The sequence below is a fragment of the Peromyscus leucopus genome, chromosome 4, assembly GCF_004664715.2.
Source record: "Peromyscus leucopus breed LL Stock chromosome 4, UCI_PerLeu_2.1, whole genome shotgun sequence".
In the NCBI taxonomy this organism is placed as follows: domain Eukaryota; kingdom Metazoa; phylum Chordata; class Mammalia; order Rodentia; family Cricetidae; genus Peromyscus; species Peromyscus leucopus.
In genome coordinates, this window is record NC_051066.1 from 41,801,458 (window position 1) to 41,825,908 (window position 24,451).

General features: G+C 41.4%; 1 protein-coding gene across 2 annotated transcripts in view; it reads right to left on the reverse strand.

Annotated features, from left to right (window-relative positions):
- The window catches only part of Grb14 (growth factor receptor bound protein 14), a 112,256-nt gene that overhangs the window by 37,361 nt on the left and 50,444 nt on the right, over positions 1 to 24,451 (reverse strand). Inside the window, exons 1-2 of one of the 2 annotated variants that reach the window (XM_028862051.2) lie at positions 23,200 to 23,443; positions 2,651 to 2,807 (exon numbers count right to left, since the gene is read on the reverse strand). In XM_028862051.2, the coding sequence (XP_028717884.1) occupies positions 2,651 to 2,807; positions 23,200 to 23,262 (220 nt within the window). In that variant the 5' untranslated portion in view covers positions 23,263 to 23,443. Of the gene's footprint in view, positions 1 to 2,650; positions 2,808 to 23,199; positions 23,444 to 24,451 lie in introns of those variants that run through there. The other variant, XM_028861445.2, reaches the window with a different exon arrangement.

Genomic DNA, 24,451 nt, shown 5'->3' on the forward strand with positions numbered 1-24,451 from the left:
ATAAAATGTGGCACTTGTATGTTGTGTTAATTAATAGCTGAATGGGTAATGAAATTGTCTGTAATATGGCAAGAATCTACTGAAAGTTAACATCAGGCTTCTTGGGAATTATCAGGAGCTGACGTTAAACTCATCATAAGGGGCAATGGACAAAGCCAATGCCTAGGCTTTCCTGTCTGGGGAGTCAGGAGATGCCATAGGCCACTTAGCCCACATTCAGCATTCAGATATCCTCAGAAGATTCTACATGTTCCACACTTAGTGGACCATGATGCAACAAAGCAGATGATTGTCTCCAGGCATACTTTCCTCCTTTCTTTTAAGTTTGGACACACCCCACAATTGTCTTCACCAAGAGAAAGTCTACCAACACTTTCCAAATGGTAGCAAAACTTTCAGCAGAGTGTGAGTGTGTGTGTGTGTGTGTGTGTGTGTGTGTGTGTGTGTGTGTGTATCTGTCTGCCTGCCTGCCTGCCTGTCTGTCTGGGCCTGGGTGTTGGATAGCAATTTCTTCCAAACTGAAACATCCCCTCATGAAGAGGGGCTCTGGAGACTTAGGAGGTAAGCAACTCACAAGTCCTAGGAAGTTCCTGAAACCTTACAAGACTCAACAGACCCCCCCTCCCCAAGGTCAGGGAAGCAATAAACAACTGGAGGGGAGACTGAGCAGCTGAGATGACAGGAGGAAACTGACCAGCTGAACTGCCTGGTGCAGACTCTCTGATCTGTCACGTTCCTTGCAAGTCACAGAGAAAGTGCCATATTTAGCAGCTTTTTGGTTATGCAACAGCCTATGATCTATTCACACCTGTAATGAACCCCTGGTCCATACCTCAGTAAGTTATCAAAATTCTTTGGACCTCCCAGTGCAACTTTGGTGGAACTGTTACTTTGTGCACAGCTCCCTCTCTGGGATGAGGAGACATTTGTGCATGTCTCTCCAGGAAAAGTCACACAACAGTGTATGTGTATAAGCACACAGCACACATTTGTAGGCAAGAGGTCAGGATATATCCCCCTCGATTTTTCTAAGATGATCTCTTCTTGGTACCTAAAGCTGGCAGGATAAACTAGACCTGTTGGCCATCAAGCTTCAAAGATCTGCTGCCTTCACCTAGCCAGCACTGGGGTCACAAATGCAAGCAACCACATCTGGCTTTCAAAGTGGGTTCTTGAATCAAAGTCAGATCTGGATGTTTGTACCCCAAGCACTTTCCTAACTGAGCCATCCGTCCAACTCCAGAATCTTTTTAAAGAAAGTCTACCGAATAACTCGGTGGTCATCATCATATTTTTCAATTTCATCCCATTCGAGAAAAAGGCAAAACTCTTTTCAGAACTGGACCTAACTTTGGAATGCTGCTTTGAGATATAAACCGCAGAACAAATGAAACCAAGGTAAAAATGTATACTTTTGTAGCTATGTCAAGAAAGTGAATGATTGTTGAGATGAGTGTAAAAAAAAAATCTTCTACAGTTCTCTAAATAAATCACTGGAAGTAATCTGGCTGTCAATAGTAAGCTATAAGAAATTATTTTGAGAATTGCTTTGTAACAGTTATATAATAAACAGAGAAGCAATGTGTGATGCATTGAACACCTGCCCTCCAAAGATAAACATAGGCTTTGCAGGTTTGATTAAGTAAGGAATCTGAAACAATGGCATTGCTGTAGATGACAGGGGAGGCCCCAAACATTGCTAGGATTAAAACAGGGGACTTGAGAGAGACAGAAGAGAATTAGGCTACTGGACCAAGAGGGGGGCTGGTCAGAGTGATGAGTCTGCAAGCCAAGGAATGCTGGCAGCCATGAGAAACTGAAAAGAAGAAGAAAAAAAGGAGAAAATTCCATCACAGAGCCTCCAAAGGACTCACCCAAACTTTCATCTCATCCAAAGTCATTGATGTCATACCTCCAGAAGTGTGACATGGTCAACTGCATTGTTATAAGCAAGTAAGTTCATGGTAACTTGTTACAGCACCCACGAGGAAGCAACACAAAGTCGAATGAATTAACTAGCTTGCCATAACCCATCCCTTCCTTCCTCACCTCTTAAAGACAAAAGCATGCTTTCCCACCTAAGTACCTATAAGAATAAGGAAGTAGAGGGAAAATTATTACCAAACCCTGTTCTTACTCTCAGGGGCAATAAATTGTTTATATTTAATTAAAAGAAGACCTTAAAACTCCCTCCACAATTTACAACCCAGAGATGTATCCCATTAAATATTTGAGAAAAGACTACTATTTTTAAGTCTTGATTACTATTTTTTTAAGTCTTCAAAAAAATCTAGAGTGTATACTCCCAACCAACTCACAAGCAGACCAAACAAAATCTTTTTCTACTAACTTCTTGGGGGAGGGGAGTTCCTGTTATTATGAGATTTGACTATGAAGTTTAACTCCATGCTTTGGTTCCAAAATTGATACGTCTCTGTCATGATTTAACTAGGAATGGTGACATGTTTACAACATTTCTACCTTTGTTTCTATTCTGTGCTTTCTTTGTCCATCATCAATGGCTCCAAATGAAAAAGAAGAAAGGACTACTCAACACATAACGTATCTGTGTTTGTGCACAGGAAGAAAGCTTTTGCCCTCTGGTGGGTATGAATCCAGAAACTATTCGACAGTGGTCCTGTGTCCTTACCTACACCTGTGCGAGACAGGTACTCAAAAAGGGTCCAGCTGTTATCATCCACATAGTGATTCTTCAGGATCAAGAGCTGGCAAACATCCCGGGCAGTGATGTCACTGGGCACTTCTAACGCCCTGCTGGTCTCATCCTCACTGTAGACTTTAATCACCTGTGTTTGTGAGAAACGAGAGAAACAAAACAAAACACCTGAGAAAAGAAACTTAAAGAATGATGGGTTTATTTTGGGTTCATAGTTACAAGGAATTTGTGCCATCATGGTGGGTCGTCATGGCAACAGGAGCTTGAAGTGGCTGGTCACCACACTGTATCTGCAGTCAGGAAGCAGAGGGAGATGAATGTTTGTGCCCAGCTCAATTCCTCTTATGTACTGGATCCAGGGTCTAGCCTGTGTAATGGTGCCACTCACATTTACATGAATCTTGCCATGCTAATTATCACAACCTTAATAATTCTTCAAACATACCAAATTTTGTTTCCATGGTGATTCTTTATATCTGAGATATTCAGCATGAAATCATGAGATAGGTATAACTAATAAAATGGTTACTATGGAAGCAACTAATGTGTCAATCATTCTCCAGTTATCCACACTCCGCTTACTGCAAGACAGCTGAGATCACTTACTCTGCCACACCTCACATGACACCAGTTCACAGTCCTCGTGTTGGACTTTACAAGCTGAAGACTTTCTTTTCCCAGGCACCTGCTGATTTGCATATTAGAGCTATGACTCCCCACCCTTGCACCCAGTGACAACTACCTTGTCTTGTATAGCTATAGGTTTGACATTTTTTCTTCAATACTTCCAAACTTAAATGAGATATCTCCCTTCTGTGTCTGGATTAAGACATGAGGCAAACAGGGCTATTTTCTCTTTTGACAAGAGGTCTTGCTATGTAGCCTGGGCTGGCCTCAAACTTACTATTTAACCCAGGCTAGCCTGAAATTTAGAGCAGTCCTCCTGCCTCAGCCTTTCAAATGCTGAGATTACAGGCAAAAGTTATTACACTCAGCTCAGGATCTCCTCCTTTTAAAAGATCCATTATGACCATACATACACACAAATACATCTTTATACATCTGTCTGGTAGTGGGACACAGGTGGTTCCCATATCGTGGCATCATTAATAACTTCACAATGAGCATGAAACTACAAATCTCTGTAAGAGGTAGTGATGTTAGTTCCTTTGAGTGTCTGCCCACTGAGTCACATGGGTAGTTCTATGTAATTTCTTTAGGAACATCTGTGCCATTTTTCATAGTGCTGATTAATATGCCCTTCTTCCTGCATCCAAACAGAAGCCTTTCTCTCTTCCACCACATCATCTCCAGAGCAACATCTTCTGGTCTCTGCAAGACGGCACCTCATAGTGTTTCTGATTCATACTTCTCAGTGCTCAGGGACACACACCTGTCAGCTGACCATTTGAATGCCTTTAGAGAAAGGGTGCAGCTCATTCCTCACTCTGATTGTTTTCTGCTGGTGAGCTGTACGAGAGTAGCCTCATCAGGTGCATGACTTTCAAACATCTGGGCAGTTCCGTGCTATACTAAGACCTTCATTAAAATATTCCATTCAAACAAATGTCATTCTTGTGAGTCATCAAATTTGTCAACTGAGCATAAACTCCCTACACAATCCCTTGTGCGTTTCATCTTCTTACATGCATCTGCACCTAGGTATCAAACCACTTCATTCAACAACTTTTATCTTTTCTCTATTATCTGAACTAAGTTCTACTTGATGACTAGTCTATCATTTCTTCAACATTCAGGTCTATTGAAAACTATGAGCTTCTTATCAATATTCTACATTTTCCTTTCCATATTTATATTCTGTAAACAGTCAAAGAAATTTGGGTGCTCTACACTGAGACATAGTCATGAAGCCCAGAATACAAAAGACTATCTGGCAAGATGTTGTGGCTTCAGGGACGTCAGGCAGTTTGAGCAAGGGCTCAGTGGGTATTCACGTGTCCTTTAACACTTCTTTTCTCTCTTGCAATCTGTGTGGCCGTGGAATGGAGTTTTAGTCAGCAGAATGCAAGCCCGTGGAACAGCGAGCCTCCGGATCCGTCCCGTGAAATAGTACCACATGTCCCGACTGTCTTTCAGCACCCTCCCCCAGAATGAAAACAACTGCACAGGCCTTGAGGAGAGTAAGGTCACAGGCAGAAGGAATTCTTGTCCCTAAATGACTTCAAGGACAACTCCCCGCTAGGAGTATCCTTGTGAATAAGAAGAAAATTTACACTCTGTCAACTCTGTGAATTAGGAGTGAGCTACGAGAGCATCCAATGTCCAACTGAAGCGACACAGAATTAGAAGTTTCTACAAAGGAGCCACTCAGCATTTGCCAAGCTGTGCTCTGTACTAGAGTCTCCAGTATCAATTATTATCTGTATGAAGTTAATAATAAGCTAAGCCCTTCACCTGGCAATGGAGCAATCCTGTAGCTGTGCACACATGCCAAAGTGAGAAACCAGAAAATGCAGTGCAGAAAACATGCCTATCATCAGAACACCAGCATTTACATGTGGCCAGGAATTCAGCCAAATGCAGTAGAGAACAATTCAGTCTTCTCATTTTTTAAAGCATACTTTATTATTTCACAATGAGGTAAATTCTCATACAATGGACAGGAGACATAAAATGAAAAATTATTCTGGGTAGCAGGAATCTTAAAAGGTCTTATTAATAAAAACAAACCCAGTGCCAGTTACTGGGGTGAACACTGGAAGATCAGAGAAGCAGAACAAGCCACAGCCACCTCACTTCACCAGTTCCTCAGCTGATCCTGTTTCCTCAGACTGGAAGCCCCTGAGTCCTCATCCAAAAGGATCTCAGCTGAACTGCTGCTAAAAGTCTAAAAGCTTAACAAGACTCTATTTCCTAGTCCTCGTGCCTTATATACCTTTCTGCTTCCTGCCATCACTTCCTGGGATTAAAGGCACGTGTCACCATGCCTAGCTGTTTCCAGTGTGGCTTTGAACTCACAGAGATCCAGATGGATCTCTGCCTCCAGAATGCTAGGATTAAAGATGTATGTGCCACCATTTTCTGGCCTCTATGTCTGTCTAGTGACTGTGCTGTTTTCTGACCCCAGATAAGTTTATTAAAGTGCCCAATATATTGGGGGGGGGCCACAATATCACCACAATTCTGTATATTAATGGGAGGATATTTATTGAAAGTATTAAAAGGTGCATTCTTTTGACCCAGCAATTTCACTTTAGCAAAACATCTCAAAAAAAAAATGTTTTTGCTAACTTTAGAAAGTGATTTTTAGAAACTGACATAGCCAACAAAGCATTATTCATAATTCTAATGACCTAAGTTTGCAACAATAAAAGAAAAAATAATACTGCCATAGAAAAGACTGTTTTGGGGACCTTGAAAACACTACCCAAAGAAATTACATAAGAATATTGAGAGCCAGGCATGGTGGCACTCGGCTGTAATCCCAGTACTTGAGAAATAGAGACAGGATAATCCAGAATCCAAGGCTAAGGCTTGGCTACAAAGCGGGTCTGAGGCCAGCCTGAGGGAGTGGGGTTTCAAACACTTACAGGATACAACACAAGCTTCCCTAACCTTGGCTCCTAGACTCCTATCCATCTTCTTCTGACTGTTGTTTCTTTCTTAAGCAGTCCTCTTCCCCGTCTCCATCATCAGCTACCTTTTCAATTATGGTTACTCCTCATCCAGCTCAGGGATGCTGTACTGCAGTTCTGGGACTGGCTTTGGTGGAAGCCCAGAACCTGGTAAGCCAGGCATCTTGGAATGAACCATGACAGAAGTAGTCACTCACAGAGGCCAGTGTTGTAAAAGCCATATCTCTTCAACAATCATTGTGCGGGATCTCTGTTCTCTAGAGCTGTAGCTGTGAAGATGTAGGCTGCTACTGGTCACAAAGACAGTGGCCATGGGCAGATGCAACCCATATGGAGGAAGCCATGTGGCAATAGGCTGAATGTTTGTGCCTAACACAATTCACATATTGAAACCCTAATCCCAGAGTGATGGGATGGCCTGTGCTCTGGCCTTTGGGGAGCAGTCAGCCTAGGGTTGTGGCTCTTCTGGATGCAATCAACGTTTTAATGGAATGGGTCACTCTATGATACTATTAAAAAAAAATATGCCTAACAAGCTTTCCTATCACATGTGAAGCTCCTCCTGAAACTCACATCTCTGCTCTATGTGCCTCTCCCATGTTTATTTTGGAAAATGCCTACTTATATTTCACCTAAATTCAAATTAATTCCTCTTCAGAAGGCTCTCTTGAATGTTCAGAGCTTCATGATGTGTCTTCCCCACCTGTGTTAGCAAGCGCCCACCCCCACAAAAGTTTCTATCTATTCACTATTTACATTTGTACCACAGTAATCTACCCTAGGTCACCCTGGCTTGATGAAGCTCTGCCAAGCAGGTGCAGTTAATATCCACGGCGAAGCCTACCAGCATGCTGCACACAGTAAATATTCAATATATCTTCTTGACAACCAATTTGAAACTATTTTCCACCACAGTAAATATAATTACTCAAAAATATCTTTGTTCCGGAAAGTTGTTTGTACACACAATTTTTCAGTGGGGAAAAAAATCCCAAGAAGGAACTGATTCAATATGGCAGACTTGAGTTACAAAGCCATTGAGATGGCCATGGAGAATCATGATGGTTGTTGAACTTGTCCTCCTGTCACTTGTCTCCTAGCAGTTCCCTACATAGTGAGCTGTGTAGAGTTTCATTGTGCCATCGTCTCGGTAGGCTGTTGCTCATGAGGGCATGCCTCCTACATCTGGGTCTGGGGTAGGAAACCAGGCTAGACCAGGGCTGACTGTCTAAGGGACACTGCCACTGTGCCCATCCTACTGTGCTTACAGTGTACTTGACCAAACTTTAGAAGGTGCTCCTGCCAACAGCCATGTGAGCATAACCATTGGGTGAGCATGGGACTCAGTGGAGCAATGTTGTGTTCTGCAGCCAAAACCCAGGAAGAGAGGCTGGAGAAGGATGGGTGAGCTGGAAAGATCCCCTCAGCTTCCTGACTACCCTGCGTGTTTTCTCACAGCAAACTCTCATCACCTGGTGTCAGAGAAGCCTGCTTCTTAATTTCCATGTCCATCTTTGATTTCACGGAAGCTACAAAAATAAAGCCGGAGACACTCAGAAGCTATGCTAGATTGTAAACAAGGGCAAGAAGAGCAGAGAGCAGGATGGAAGACTGAGAAACCAAGAGTTTAGCCACCCACCCAGGAAACTCCACTGCTTCATGCAGCCTCTGTGGCTACAAATTTTGAAGATTACCAAGAATTGAGACATGTAACCCAAGAGCCTCATTACTTTATTATACCTATCAATTATATCTGTCTCCAGTGCATAAGTACCAGAAAATTAAATTTCAGAAGCAAAGCCAACAGAAACTTTTCTTGAACTTGGCCCCAAAGGCAACTGAAATTTATGAAATAAGTGTTATTGATTTTAAAAAATAATATGTACTGAAAAGAAGCAATACTTTGGTTTGAACTCCATTTAAAAGCCTGATTTTATAAAAAGAAAAAAAAGACAGAAGGAAAACTTATTTAATGCTGATGTTTTTCAAATATATACTTTGTGTTCTATTTATATGCATATATGTATGTGTGGCATGTATGTGCACATGTGTATATGGGTGGTATGTATGTACATGTTTGTGTGGTACATGTATGTCAGCAGTGTGTGTATGTGTAAGGTATGTGTGGTGTGTGTATGTATGTGTGTGTATGCTTGTGAAGAGTCTGTGTGTGTGTGTGTGTGTGTGTGTGTGTGTGTGTGTCTGTGTGTCTGTGTGTCCATATGTCTGTGTGTAGTGGTGTGGTGAGATTTTACCTAGGTTGGCATTCTTCTGTAGCACATCCCTAGGGTCTCTGGAACCCACTCAGTAATAGAACATTTTTTCATGCTACTAGTGCAGAAAGGCAATTGAAAGCTCTGTTCTGTGTCTACTTATCTCCTTTAAATATGTGAAGACAGAAAAGATAATCTAAGCCTCAGCTCTCAAGTGGAGTTAGGCGTCTTGCAAAAAGCATTGCTACACTAAAAACTTCCTATCTAAGAAAAAGAAATCAACTCCTCACAGAAGCCACAGGACTGGTGTGTGTAAAACTCAAGCTTGGACTGCTTAGGATTTAGGAAGACAAATAACACACTGTTCTTGAGATCCCTTAGAACACAGTATTAGTATCCTGTTTACTCTACAGCTGAAAGCTTAAAAGGGCTGGAGTTTATATAATCATGCTTTTTAATAAAAGAATATTAAACATTTCTAGTTAAGTGCCCCGAATTCCCAGCTTGCTTTATAGTGTGAAGAAAATAGGATGAGAAGACTAATAACATTTGAAGTCGTACACCAGAAGAAAGAAATTCTGCTTGGATCCAAAGAATAGGAACCAACTGGCTTTAGCAATAGTTAGACAGTTGAGTAATAAGTGACTCACAGCTCTGATAGGTCTGTTTAGAGCATCTCTCTAGCATAAACAGACTGCCCGGGGAAGCCAAGGTGTATGCAATGGCGACGAGGAGAAATCCTTCAGTGTGAGCAGATGACTGACACACTGAGCAAGCTGAACCACCTCAGCCTTCAGAGCCAGTGAGAGCTCCAAAGTCCGCTCCAGCAGCACAGGCCTGAGGCACTCGAGATCACACAGCAGGGACACAGTCTGGAGTAGGGGTGAGTGCATCCGTTTATGGGGATATCCTAGTTTAAACCCTTGATTCATCAACTCCTCTTCTTCCATACAAAATAAGCAAAGGAAAGAGATTTCAAAACCCACCTATCCATTTAAATAGGACACACACACCACCCACCCACCCCCCACACACACCCATACACACCCACCCACACCCACCCACACCCACCCACTACACACACACACACACACAGAGAGAGAGAGAGAGAGAGAGAGAGAGAGAGAGAGAGAGAGAGAGAGAGAGAGAATAGTTGACCTCAGAACAATGATTGAGGGCCCTAGACTTAAAGAGACAAAATACTTAAAATATAAACTGAAGGTTGAGTCTTAAAAATAAAAATAAAAATAAAGACAGAGGCTGTGAGTTAGGGCAGTATGCACTGCCTTGCTCTCAGAGCACTCTGGATTTCTGTGAAATCACCTGGAATTTGATTCTAAGAATAGATTGTATGGAGAAACCCTGGAAAACAGAGCAGACACTAAGCAAGGCCCTTCCCTGGCCCCACTGCTGACTACAGCAGTGGATGCCAAGGGGATTCCCAGTCCCTTTCAAGAGCAGCGGGAATGAGTCAGGATTGTTGAGTGGATTGAGTATTTTACAAGGGTTTTCCAGACTGCCATCGTGGGAAACTGATGAATGCCCCAGAGTTCTGCCCTCGGTGTCTTTTGCTTCTTTAAAGGGTGGTCCAGGGCTTGTCATTCAATGTGTGTGTGTGAAGGCAGGGGTGCTAACCAGTAATAATAAAAATCAATAGAATGGAGTGAGAGAAAGAATAAAGGGCAACCTTAGAGGAATAATGTATGGGGCATGACTGTACCCTGCTGTCTCCTGTGCTGAAGTTTCTATTCGAGAAAAAGTTTGAACTCAAGTAATATTAACTAATACTGAATTTAAAATAATTTGGTGAATGTATTTTAAATGGATCTTACAACAACCACAATTATAAAAAATGTTTAAGCACAAAGTTCCATTATTTTATCATATGTATTAATCATAGCTATCATTAGCATGTAATTACTAGGAAATTAAAGTTAAGAGGAAAGCTCCACAGAGGAGTTCCCTGAACTGGGCTCCAAAGTAGAGCTTATTTTGTTCCTATAATTGTTCGAAAGTTTATCACCAACTAAAGTCAGATTACAAAACATCTTCTTCAAGATTTCTTGTTGTTTTTTAACAGATAGAAAATGTACTTAAATCATGCGAATATTTTTATAGCAAGGTCAGAGCAGCCTTGAATCTTCACATTCTTCTAAATAAGGACTGCTGTGCCCCGAGATAAGAGGAGACAGTGTAGGGATTTTGAATTAGACAAGTCTGTGTGTTTGCTTAAGGGAATGGAAATAATGCATGCATTTGTTCTTATTCCATGGCTCTGCTTTTCAAACACTGATGACTCTCTAGAACAGCTCCGCTCCAAAAGCCCCCGGTTCTCAGGAAGAGCTGCTGCTTTCTATGTCTCTACTGAACTCTTTTCCTAGGTGTGAAATACAGAGAGAAGAGGAGGACATGGTTCAGAGACCCGAGACAAAATAAAGTCTTAAATTTGAAGGAAATATTGAAAAAGCATCATACCAGAGCACAAACTGTGCGTTTTTAATTGGTTTGAGTAATTCCAAACAGGTAAATGTCACTAATAATGACTTTCAGGGACTGACATAACATGATCCACCTCATCCACTTACTCTGCTTCTCGGCTTCATTGCACACAACCTGCTCCTTCCTCCCTGACTCCAACCACCACCCACCACCACCACCCTCATTTCTTACAAGAGCTGAGTTCTTTCCAAAACACAGGACCTTGGCACTAAAGCACGAGCTGCTGGTACTATATGAGCCATCTTCCCACAACCTACTTTTCTTCTCCAAAATCTCAGATTTCTATGAAGGAGGTTTCGATGATCTTTCCAGCTTAGGGCCAGAGTGTCTCTTCCATATCTGGTGCACCTATGCCATCAACATCCAAGGTCCTTGCTACCCAGAATGCCACATGACCTCGGAGTTATAGCTGCCTCCCATGATCTCTAAATCAGCTAGCAGAGCACAGGGCTCACGGCGGACAATTGAAACAGTTATTCCGTAGTGAATGGAGTCATTGTCTGTAGACCCATGTGAGACATTAGGGATTCCACAGCAGCAGTATCGAGCCCTCCAGTTTGAAACCACACAAGCAGACCAAAGAGAAAAATATTAACAAGTTTTCATGGCATTTCTCGGCTGAACAAAGGCCAACCGGGAGATTATGGTGGCATGGTGGCATGTTTGGGGTTGGGTGAAAAAGTTAAAACGCATAGGGAAAAACCTGGGTGGAGCAAATATTATGAGAAAAGATATTAAGAAAGGAAAAAAGCAAATATAATAATAATAGTAATAATTTACAATCCAAAATGAGAAGGCTGGTACTGCCTTCACAAGACTAGTGAAGCTTCATCCTTGCCAGCAGACTACCGAGGGGAAAGTGGCCTCACCCAGACCTTCTGGGCACCTATTTCCCTTGGTACCACCACAATGTAGGACCATGTCTACAACACTCAAATTACAAGGCACCTCTCAAAATCAAAATTAGCTGGGAATATAGTGATAAGGTTTAAAATACAAGTTTTGCATTGTTTTGCTTAATAGTCGCAAGAGAATAGACTGATGAATAGCCTCATGGTGAGGGCATCATCCAGGGAAGAGTTTAGCTACTAAGATCTACCCTGGATATTTTTTTTTTCCCATTCAGACGATCTGGGTTTGAGTAGGCAGGTCCCTCACTTTCTTACTGACCTGGGGTCTTTAAGCTCATCCCTAACCTTTTTCCTCTTCAGACCACATCAAGGTGGATAGTCATGAGCTTCCTGTGTAGGAATGCTGGCTTAGCAGGCATTTGCTTGCCGTTCTGCTTCGTCTGGACAGTTATAAGGACTGCCTGGTCAAAGACAACAGATTCAAAACTCAAAGACCTGCATAACTGGGGATCGAGTTCTGCATACAGACCCAGAATGCACTGGGGGAAGGTTTAGAATGTACCAGATTAGTTCCCCTTCCTGCACTGGGTATAAAAGGTCCCATACATCCTCAATAGTGGATATGTCCTAAAATTGACCTGGAAAGAGATTTCAAATCACCACATATGGGACCTGAGAACTGACTCACATCTAGGCTTCCAACCTAAGCTACTTCCACATACATATGCACATACACACACACACACACACACACACACACACACACACACACACATACATACACACTACATTTCTGTGCATTTGAATTCAGTGTGTGTTACAGAGAGTCAAGTCATAAATCCCACACTACATTCCCAATGACTTCATCTAAGACATGTCTCTGAATAGTTGGTGTTTTAAAACACATGAAAGTCATATAAAAGTAACTTCTCTCTGCAAGGTCCAAACCTTCTCAAATGCTAACACTTACTCATCCTTAAGGCAGAAACCCACTGGTCAAGCTTCTGTTGGGCACAATGTTAACTTGCTATCTCATTTCAGTTTTTAAGTAACCATTGATCCCCTGAATAACCACTAGGTGCCTAGATGAAAAAGTTCCAAATCAGCTCCCACAGTGAGAAAAAGGCCAAATGGAGAAGGGTAGAGAGGAAAGAATCCAGGGAGAGGAGGAGGCTGCAAACACGACATATCAACTGTATTGCATTTACTGAGATGTGTGGTATCCCTGCACTGTTAGGAATTATTTGTTTTCACTGATTTTTAAATTTTTTTTTTATAGTTTAATGTCTCAGAAATTCACATGAAGCTTACCATAAAAGATCTGTAGCATTTAACTGGAGCTATATAAAATAACATTTTTATGTAATATATAGTGCCAACTAGTCAATGATATATACTATGCATAGTCTTTTTGTGCTATTTATGTGTTACTCTATAGACTTAAAATAGCACACACACACCCGAAAAAATCACTTTTCAGATCCTCACTTTCCAGATTTTAACATTCCCGTGCTGTGACAATTCTAGGGACAATAAATTTATATCCATGCTGCAATCCTGGCTTTTGTTAAACTTTCACACATTTCTCATGTAATGGGTGTGCAATGCAAAGCGTGCATATTCCTTTTTAAAAAACAGAATCAGTGTTGTCCGACTAATAAGATAATAAAGTTAGAAGACTTCGGGCTGGAAAACTAACAAAGTCCCCTAGTTTTAGAAAGGCACAAGTCGAGGCTCCAGCGCTTGCTCAGGCACCTGTTCCCTGGCAGAGCGATGGAACCTGTTTAGGCTCCAGCCGGATGCTGCCTGAATTCTTCTCCCGCTGCGAGTCCAGCATCCATGCCTCTTTAAACGGCTACTGCTATGTGATATGTGATGTAAAAGTGTTCGCTAGCTACACACTACACTAGACTATAAATGCAATGTGTGTCCCAAAGCACCTAGCTTTTGAAATGCCGAAGAGTAGTTTGCTTTTTTCATGGTTTGTCAGAAAATACGCAAATACAGAAACAGCCAGCAGAGGGAGTCTTTATTCTGAGTTGGTCGGAATACAGACACCTCCCCCACCATCACCCCTCACCCTGCCGCCAATTACTTTTCCTCTGTCTGGGGGGATGGCTCCGCTTGCTGCCAGGTCTGCACCACCTAAATAAAATCCTTGGGCCCCACAGGGTGGAAGAAGAGAACTGACTGCCACAAGGTATTCTCTGACCGCCTCAAGGATACCCATTCCCCACCCCAAACACACACACACACACAAGTCAATAAATACATGTAAAACTAACTAAATAATGAAGGAAATACATGTCTTGAAAAATTACCAGAGAAAGGGAAGGGGAGGGAGGGAGAATATTTTCTGAGTTCCTGTGATTTAAAATATAGGGATGAGTGCATAATCACTTTCTGACAATGTGTCTCTTCCCAACACAATTTTTTTTTTTTTTTATATTTCTCTTTGGGAACTATCTGAAGACTGAGCATTTTTAATACCCCGCGGGGGTGGAAACCTTTATATTTTCTGGGGAGGTAGTATCTGAAACTACCAAAAGTCCTACTTACTTCCTTGCCAACAGAGAGATTATTATTTTTAAATTCTGGCTCAAGGGGCTGGGTCACAGCCAAGAGAGCCAGCCCTCCAGACTGCCCCAAGCAGGAGTCTGAGACTGTCTACCAGGCCAGCTATTTTTAATCAGCCTTCCATGCCAGGCATGGACCAGGCATTGTGGTTTACAAAATAGTGTGAGGCTCGGTGCCTGTTCCCAGGGAGATGCAGCCCAGGTGTCTACAGTGCTGGGAATACTGGCATTTGACTGGCATTGGGAATACTGGGTCAGACTGGCCTTCTGCATCTTAGGCGCCTCAAACCTTACAGCATACAAAGAGCCAACAGCACTCAGTGTTGTGTGGTGTGTCTTAGCAGTAGTGTTGTAAGGTCTAAAGCAGAGGAAGTCTACCGTGACGGAGTCCAAGGAACCCTTAGAACCCTAAGTGTCTTTGCAGGTGCTCTGACATGTTAGCTTAGTCACTGGCTTGAAAGTAAGACTTGAGGACACGGCAAGGAGCAGTGACCAGAGGGCAAAAGTAGATTGGCAGGAGAGGTGACAATTGTCCCATGTGAAGAGTACAGGTAAGAGGAGAAGCTGTTCTGTGAAGCCAGGGCCATGCACTGTGTGTGCCCCAGGCTGTTGTATGGAATAGGGCTATGCAGTGTGTGCCCAGGCTGTTGTGTGGAAACTGGCCATGCACTGTGTGCCCAGGCTGTTGTGTGGAATAGGGCCATGCAGTGTATGTGTGCCCAGGCTGTTCCGTGAAGTCAGGCCATGCACTGTGCGTGCCTAGGATGCTGTGCAGAGCAGGGGAGTACAGTATGCATGCCCAGGCTGTTCTGTGAAACAGGGCTATGAAGTGTGTGTGCCTAGGATGTTGTAGAGAACAGGGCCATGCACTGTGTGCCTAGAATGTTGTGCAGAGCAGGGGTGTAAAATGTATGTGCCTAGGCTCTTTCGCACAGCAGGGTCATGCAGTATGCATTCCTCAGCTGTTACAGGGAGCGTGCGTGGGTGTGCAGCATGAGTGCCCAGGTTGCTTGCTGACAGCTTTCTGTCTGGGAAGAGAGTTCTAGCCTATAGTCCCACCCCCTGTCATTTATTAGCGGGAGCTTTGGTGATGACCTTTCTCCAAACCAATCTTCCTTATCCAGAACAGGTTTGACCACCAACCTTATGAGGCTTTTGTGAAAACTACAGAGATGTGACTCAGTGCTAAGCAGATCACAACTGCTTTGGTTTCTACTGCTCTCTGGGGAAGGCAGAGAATCTTCTAACTAGTCAAAAGCAACAAGTTGGAGCTGGATAAAAATAATGAAAAGGCCCAGGACTGTGGCTTTTCACCCTAAGGAATAATACTCTAAGAAGAATAAAGAGAAATAACAATGTTGAGAAATATCAATAGTAGGTCAGTATCTTGTTTTCACAAAAACCAAGTTTACACAAATAATAGGAATTGCAGTTTGAGTAGCCTGTTTGAAATGCTTCAGTGAAAAGTATATCAGATTTCTTTTCTTTCTTCTTTTCCTTTTTTTTTTCCATTTTGGAGTATTTGTGCATACACAATGAGCTATTCCAAAGTAAGACCCCCTCTGTCAACATCTGAATCAGTTATGTTTCATCTACACTTTATACAGAGTTTGGAGCAATTCTATTCAGTGTCTTTGGTGCACATTATTTTGCTTTAAATTTAGGAGTATTTCACATATGGGATTTTCAAATTAAGGGTGTTCTGCCTGCATAGATTAATATTGTGCTTTCGCTGTCCATGTCATGATCAAAGGCAACACAGCCCCACTGCCACGCAGCAAACCTTCAAACATTGCCAACCTTTTGGCCTTCATACAGCTCGGTCTTGCACAAGCACACAATCTGTAAGTCCCTGACTAACAACCCCTGAGAGGAAGAATCATCTAACTGCATATCTTGTTGCATTTCAATCTACACTCCCAGAAAAGATAGGTGAGAGGTAGATATATGTGAACTCTACATATTAGTAATTCATTTTTCTTAAGTTCCATGGCAGTCGTAAATACGGTTACAGAAAGCCAGCAGTGGGAATAGAATTTGTAAAGTATGCCATTCCTCTGGCCCTGATGGAATGATATAAAGGACAATAAGTTTTTATTGAATTCATTTGCTACAACAAAAAAATTGTAGGTAACCACTTTAGCAGGAAACTTAAATTCCTGATAATAGCAAAGTTTTTATTTAATATTTTCTCATACAATACAATTTAAACTACTCATGAAGCTAATAAAACATGGTATTTTGAAGCCAAGCACAGTGGTACACATCTGTTCTCCCAGCTTTCAGGAGGCTGTAGGAAAGAATGTAGTGGTTGAAGCCATTCTGGATTACATACGGGAACTGTCTCTCAGCAAATACACACTCCACTAATGACAGCAGATCAATACCCCATCTCACAAATGAATAAAAACACAGCACATGCCTTTTCTTGGGTCAGGAAAGTAATGTACATTTGCTAGGCTTCTGCTATGTGCTAATGCTTTTAAGTATGTGTCTGTTTTGTGCTCACCAGCAGTCCATGTAAATACAACACAGTGAGGAAGACAGAGAAACCGGCTCTCACGTAAGAAAGGATATACCTAAGGTCACTCCACAGGTTAAGGAGAGTACTGAGCTTAGGTGCCAGGCTTTCTACCTCCAAAACACACAATGTCCACCAAGGCATGTTTACTGAAACCTTATTTCTCAAGGAAGGGAATACTCTGTGTAAATATAACCCGAACCATGCTCTGGGTGACACCCTTCTGAGTTAAGGACAAAGTTAAGTTACCCTAATAAAAATGACATGAGCAGAAAGAAAACCAATGTTTAAAAGGAATGAGATTTTACAAGTAGGAATAATTACCACTATACCCTCCAAGCAAGACTCCATCTAAATTAAAGTACCACCTATAGACACTCATGGCCCTGCCCCACTTACAGAAGCAGCCCTCTCCCCAATTAGCCCACCTGCCATCCCCACACAAGCACAGAATACATTTCCTCCAAAGGACACCACCAAACTTGGTACATGGTATCATAACAGTATACTATTTACAAATATTTACTGAATGCCAAGAACAGCAGAGGCACTTATGGTAGTGATGGCTAGCTGAGCCTCAAGGCCACCCTTCACATATTCCTTTCCAAAGAATCCTGATGCCTAAATTGTTAGGAGAATAGAGTCCTATTCAGAAACTCCTTTTCTACCCTATACCTTGTAGGGTGTTGCCTGTGTTTTCTTCTAGAAGTTTCATTGTTTGGGGTTTCCGATCAAGATTTTTGATCCCTTTGAAGCTAATTTTGTGCTGGGCAACAGATATGGGTCTAATTTCATTCTTCTACATGTTGACACTCAGTTTTCCCAGCACTATTTGTGAGATATCAGTTACACATACTCATGTTTGTGTCTTCTACTTTGTTCTGTTCACTTTCATGTGTCTTTCTGTGCCAATGGAATACTGGCTTCATTACCACAGTTCTGTAACACATCTTGAGATACGAAATGGTCATCCCTCTAGCATTGTTCTTTTTCTTCAGGGTTGCTTTGGAGTCCTTGTGGTTATATGGGAACTTGAGGATGGTTTTGCCTTTCTGTGAAGAATGTTATAAGTGTCTTGATAGCATTGCATTGACTCTATAAATTGCTTTTGGTGGTGCACAGCCCCAACTGATAAATCTACAACACAATTCCTAGAGCTAAGGCTCAGAAACATCACAGAAGACAGATCAGAAAGATTGTAAGAGCCAGAGGACCAGGACATCTGCTATGAGACAGTAATTTCTATATATAAAGAGGAAGCTGCACCCACAAAATCTTAACAATATGGTCTCCTAAACAAGATCACAATAGCATCATCAGTTAACAAGGCAACACAAATGAAGAAAATCTCATGGGTCCCCATCCCTAGATGAAGAGCTACAGACAATTAATGACTGCTGAAAGAAAAAGGATGCACCCCTAAATGATTATCGAATACCGAGTGGTCAGCCCTATACATATAAGCATCACTAAATGGCTCCCCAGTTTGTGTGTGTGTGTGTGTGTGTGTGTGTGTGTGTGTGTGTGTGTGTGTGTAATACAATACAAAATCAAAGAAACAGAGGCTAAGTATTTGAGAGGGAACAGGGGAAGGGTGATATACAAGGGGTTGGAGGAGGGGAGGGAGCAAAAATGATGTCGATACAGTACACTTGTATAAAATTATTAAAACAAACTTAATTTTAATGGAATCCTGATGGTAGTGAGGAGCCCAACGTATTGAGCTCCGGGCCTGCTTTCCCAGTGTGCTTTGTGTTCGGTTACCCGACAGGGTCCAGGTGCAGCCAGGAAGCATGAGCTCCGATTTGTTCTTGAGTGTCACATTAACAGGAGCTAGCACTGGCCAGTTAGCCTGCCTGCCTGCCTTGTGCATCCATCCTCAGTGCCAAGACTATGAACAGAACGCCTGAGGACTCACATTTATCACTCCATAAAAGGGAAGGGGACTCACACCAGGGAGCATATACTAAGCAAGAGAGAATTTGGTTGCCTGAGGACATTGCAGCTGCTGGATGAGCTGTGGCCTGATCTTTACTGCAAAGCATAAGAAAACAAATCCCTCCCCTGTTCGGTCCATGTCTTTGGTCTTTTCTGGCTACATGAAATTAAATTCTGTGTATAAGCAACAAACTGTTAAACTGGAATTGCAAAATAAATTATTAAACTAAATCAAGCAAAAAAAATAAAGAATTCTGAAAAACAAATACTGAAAAAAATAATAAATCCAAAAATAACAAAACACACAGACTAAAAAGCCAAATCTAAAAAGTTCAGGAGCCGTGGATAAATACACATGATGGCTACTAAGATTTCAGTATTATGAAAGGCAACAGTAAAAGAATGTCACAGAATGTGGTTGCTGAGTAACAAAGGCATGGTCTTTCATCCAGAATTAAGACACCGAAGAGAAAAGCAAAGAGAGACCTTTAGAAGACTAGAATAAGTCTACAGCTTGGGTTGAGACTTAAACAACAGCATTTGGGAGAGAAAGCAGGAGGCATAGCAGAGCTGGAGAGCCAACCTTGGGAGCTGAAGCATGGAGCCCTTGGGGTTAAAGTCATCTCAAGTGGAAGAAGGAAAGGGATCCCTTGCAGGCTCCTGTGAAGCTGGGCAGCTCCATGGCCAGCAAGACCTGGAGCACATCCTCACTGAGCAGCTATGAATCTGCTCAAAACTTTCTGGGAGAAACAGTAATATGATGGTTTGGAATTATAGCAATGACTGGCTGTATAAGAAATACGATATGATTAGAACATTAAGACACTATCTTGTATCAAAACAGAATTCCCACTTACAAATGGTCTTGGGTCTTAAGAAAAAGTATATTGTAAAAATTGGGTTTTTCCCACCTCTTTCATTTCTGAAACTACTTTAAGATGCCGTGGGCTTATTATGAATGTCTCCTGCAAAAGTAGGCTGCATGAAGAACGCAAAATAATTTGCAAACATAATCTAAAAAGTAGTATTAGTCAAACAAAGGGCATCAAATACGGCAACCTGAAGAATTAAAATATAATATCAGCTCTTCTGATCATGCAGACATTTTATATTTCATTTATTTTATACATTAAAATGTTCAACTGTTAATTCTGTGACCTTAAAATGTTATCTTTCTTGGTGTAATTAATATGCCAATCTAAAGTTTCAGTTTAGATATACCATCCCCTTATCTCTCTCTATCTCTCTCTCTCTCTCTCTCTCTCTCTCTCTCTCTCTCTCTCTCTCTCTGTGTGTGTGTGTGTGTGTGTGTGTGTGTGTGTGTGTGTGTATCTGTCTGTCCTTCTTTCTCTCTCTCCTCTCTCATACACACACACACACACACACACACACACACAGGGGTGGGGTAGGGAGAGGGGGCATAAAGACTGCTTTCTACATAAAATATGTTCTGCACTAGAACATATGGGAGTTGGTGGAGGTGCAGAGGATTGTGAGGAATTGCCTTCACTAAACCCAGAATTGATGTTGATACACACCATAAGGCAATTTCATTTACAGATTGGTTTCAGGACATAATACACATTGATGAAAAACACCATGGAAGTCACAAAGCCTAGATTCTATTTCTAGCTTTGTCGTTGACCTTCTGGGTGACCTTGTATAAGGTATTCAACATCCAAAAGACTCAGTATTCACATTTTGGAAAAGAGGCAGAAAGGGGTAGGAGAAAATGAAGAAGGAGAAGTTTGAAGGAGAAGGAAGCAACCACCTAGTAGTTGCTTCTAAAAAAGAAAAAAATGCTGAGGTGAAAGAGTCAGTCAAAGGTCTGATGAAACTTTTTCTTCATTAAAATTTTGATTTGTTGAAATCAATGAACTCAAATACTTATAGAATTAGAGAAAGTCCAAATTTTCTCATCAATCTACCATTCAAAATTTACCAAGCCACTCTCAGAGATAAACAAGGCCTGTACTGAATAAAGGATTATGTTTCAAATTCAGCCTCTAGTCACTCCAAGAGAATCCCAGGGTCACATCAGAAGGACACACTGGCTGATAAGAACCCCCTCCTCAAGTGCTTTTGAGCATTTTCAGAAATGTTCCTGGCCTTTCAAGTGATAGGGATTCCAGCTGCTCAATTGTCTGGCAAGGACCATTCATCTAGGGTGAGCAGCTCTATGAAAAATGTGTGCTCAGAGTCTTCTGGGAAAGCGGAGAAATTGCACTCCCAGGCAATATTCTAAAGTGCTTTGTGTTTATCTGTAGGATCTGTTGGGGAGGTAGTGTTAAAGACCAAAATGAGTCTTAATGAAACACATGCTAAGTGCAAAATCATTTTAAATTTAAGGGCATATGAAAAATAACGAGTGTGGAAGATCTTCATACCTTCAAAGAAGAAGAAGAAAATTTAGTAACAGTGTGGTCATAGCAGGTGGATGTCTTTTTGGTCTGAAAAAGGAGAACTGTCTAAAATTAAAAAGAAAAACAAAAACCCTGAGGTTTTTGAGTAGACAAATCCTTTGGGGGTTAAATGGCAGGCGAAATGACCTAAATATGTTCAGGAAAATAAGGGTGTGCCGACTTGTATCAGTATACATTCATAGAGCCAGCCTTTGGGAGTTTTGATGCACACAGTGACAATCTGATATAGAAATTCCTTAGTGAGAAAGCAGAAGAAATTCCAGCATGGCAGAGCCACTTTGCTTTTCTCCTCAGCAGACTGTGCTATTGCTGTCTCCCAGTCAAGGTTTGCTCTAACCAATCCCACCTTTGCCAGCAGCCCAAGGTCCTTGAAAAGGATGGCACCCTTTTCCATCCTTTTATACAGTATCACATACACACACAAAAAAAATTAGGCAACTTAACATTGTAACTAGAACTGAGGCAACACAAAAGTTACTGTTAGGGTCACAGAACAACAGCCCCAAATCCTGCAGCATTTCTCTATACCTCAGCTGTGCCCACACAGATCAGACATGAACTGAGGTCATGTGCCAACACAGCTCAGCTCAGCTGGTAAGGGAGTCCAGACAATAGGCAACCAATCCAATTCCTGGGCCATAGAATAAAGTATGTGGGAGTTTTGGTGAACCTATACAGTAATATTAATTAACTTGAGGAAAAAAAACAGAACATGGATTGGATACACATTAATGTACTTTTCCTACATGCATATCCCTCAGAGAACCCACACTGCAATTAAGTCTAAGCCAAAATAAAGATTCAGATTCAAAGCAAAATGTTTTAATTAAGTTTGCTTAAAGTGAAAGAAAAGCATCAAGAAAAAATAAATTGCAGTGTGGTTGCGTCAATGCCAAGTAGAATGGACTTAGTAACTAGTAGTTGACTAGCTGAAAAAATAAGTTAAAAATTAAAAGCAATAAGAGAAATGGTTTTCTTAAATTTTTTTTTTTTTTAGTTGTTCAATCTGTCCCATTTCAAGTAAGTTAAAACACGACCTTTGGCTTAATGGAATGCACTAATAGTTAACAGTTAACTTTTAAAAGGCCGAGTAGAGCAAGAAAAAATGACACTTTCTTATGCCACTAGAAGCATTCAGGAAAGGGTATTTTTGCAGTAATGTGTCTCCATGCCTTAACTCTCTACACCACGTCTCTGATTCTGTAAGTTTGGAGAATTTGGGTGTGCTGGCAGGGGAAGTCGACTGTGGCTACATTGCATGGGACAGATACAGTCTTACAAAATGAAATATCCCAAGTAAGACATGAAAGGAATCTTTAACAAAACTAATATTTTCATACATGGGCTTCGCTGCATTAATAATTAATAGAAAGCCCTTTCCTGGGAGAATTTAATGGAAATTTCTTTCTTGAGCAAACAGAAACTCTGTAGAAATGGGTAGACACGTGAAGATGATCAGTTAAATGCTTACATAGTCCTCCCCACAATGAAGAGGTGGATGATGCAGTCTTAATTACAGGCAAACAAAGACGCTGTCCCTTCACAAATACAGATCACAAGAGCTAGCAAATTTCCTGCTGAACTAGAGGCAGAGATGCCTGAAGTTACAGAAGAAAGGAATAAAAAGGGGAATGCTCACTATGTGATCTCTAAATCACAACAGACAGAAACGGAGACCAGCAGCTTTTGTATAGAGGTATTTTTACCACAGGGATGTTCTGGCAGCATTTCTTCCTGGGTTTAATACCAATGACAAGTCTTTTTAAGTACCCATAGCCTCAATGCATTCTAGTCTTTTCTCATGGTTATGTAAGGCTCAAAGTTGTTAGTAAATACACAGCAACAGAAAAATAAAGGCAGAAAGAAAAATTACAAGGGTGGAAAGACACAGAATAAGACACCTACCCTCTTTTGTAGAACTATTGGCGTTATTGCAGGCAGAGTGACTCTTCTTGCACTCAAACTCATGTTTGTCCTTCTAGAATGATCCCCTCTTAGAGATCATAGACGAAATGAAAGGAGTCCTTGATGGTTACTCCTCAGGAATCTCAAGGCTCAGAGCAAAGAAACTCCAGGGAAGTAATAAATGTCACCCTGCTCCTCTGATCCCAGTCTACCCAAAGCCAATTAAGGATGGCTGCGAACAGGACAGGGCAGCGGCCAATCACAGCTCCCAGAACCCCGCCTTTGTCCTTGGAGACTCATTCGGATACTTTTGTTTATGATATTTAAAGAACCAGATTAACAGGCATCTAGTTCCCTTCTTTTTTTTTTTCCAAAACAGTGCAATTCAATGCCATCTTTGTTGACTAAACAGCTGTTTCGCTAAAGCGTTTCAAAGCGAGGCAGATAAACTCTTTACAGTATTTACATACATCGCATTAGTTAGAAACACTGAAGTATAAACGATGTAAGTGAACCGAATTTACGCATGCTACTCACAAAATTAATAAATGCTTCAACCGCAGCATCAGCTAAGAGGTGCAGAAAGAAGCCCTGACTTAAAACTAACAAAGTATTTTAATTTATGCCATAAGTTTTAATGCTAGTTTTAATATAAGTGATATAGATCACGTCCCAAACAGAGGGAATATTTCTACGGTGAAACTTCCAGCCATTCTCAAGGTCAGATGCTGTTAAATATTACCTATGAAACACAAGTCTAGCAATCAATATAAATAATATTAAATAGAGAAATGAGAATTCACGGTACTTAGTCTGATCGTCACACATGTTTAGAGAAAGCAGAGGTTTGCATAATTTAGCATACTTCAGCATATTAAAAAATGGCTGCTGCTCAATGCTATCTTAAACCTTGCCAAACTTTTTGCATTTTTCTTAAAATAACTCTAATTTTTATTCTAATAGTTCAGGGGTTAGAGGAAGTTCGCAAGTAAAAGAAAACAAAACAAAAAATAATGCTTAACAAGGAAGTTTCCAATAAAGAATGAAAGAAACGCTCAAAAAAAAAAATGTCCCAAACTGTTGCAGGTAAAAACTAATTAGCGTTTGCACAGTTGTGCAATCAGTCTGGACTGGACTGATTTCACAATCCCTGGCAAAGCCTGCTGAACCTTCGTGCTTCTCAGCAGTGACCCACAGACGGAGCACTGCCCTCAGCCCTGAAGGCGCACTGTCTTCTCTAGAGAATGACCAG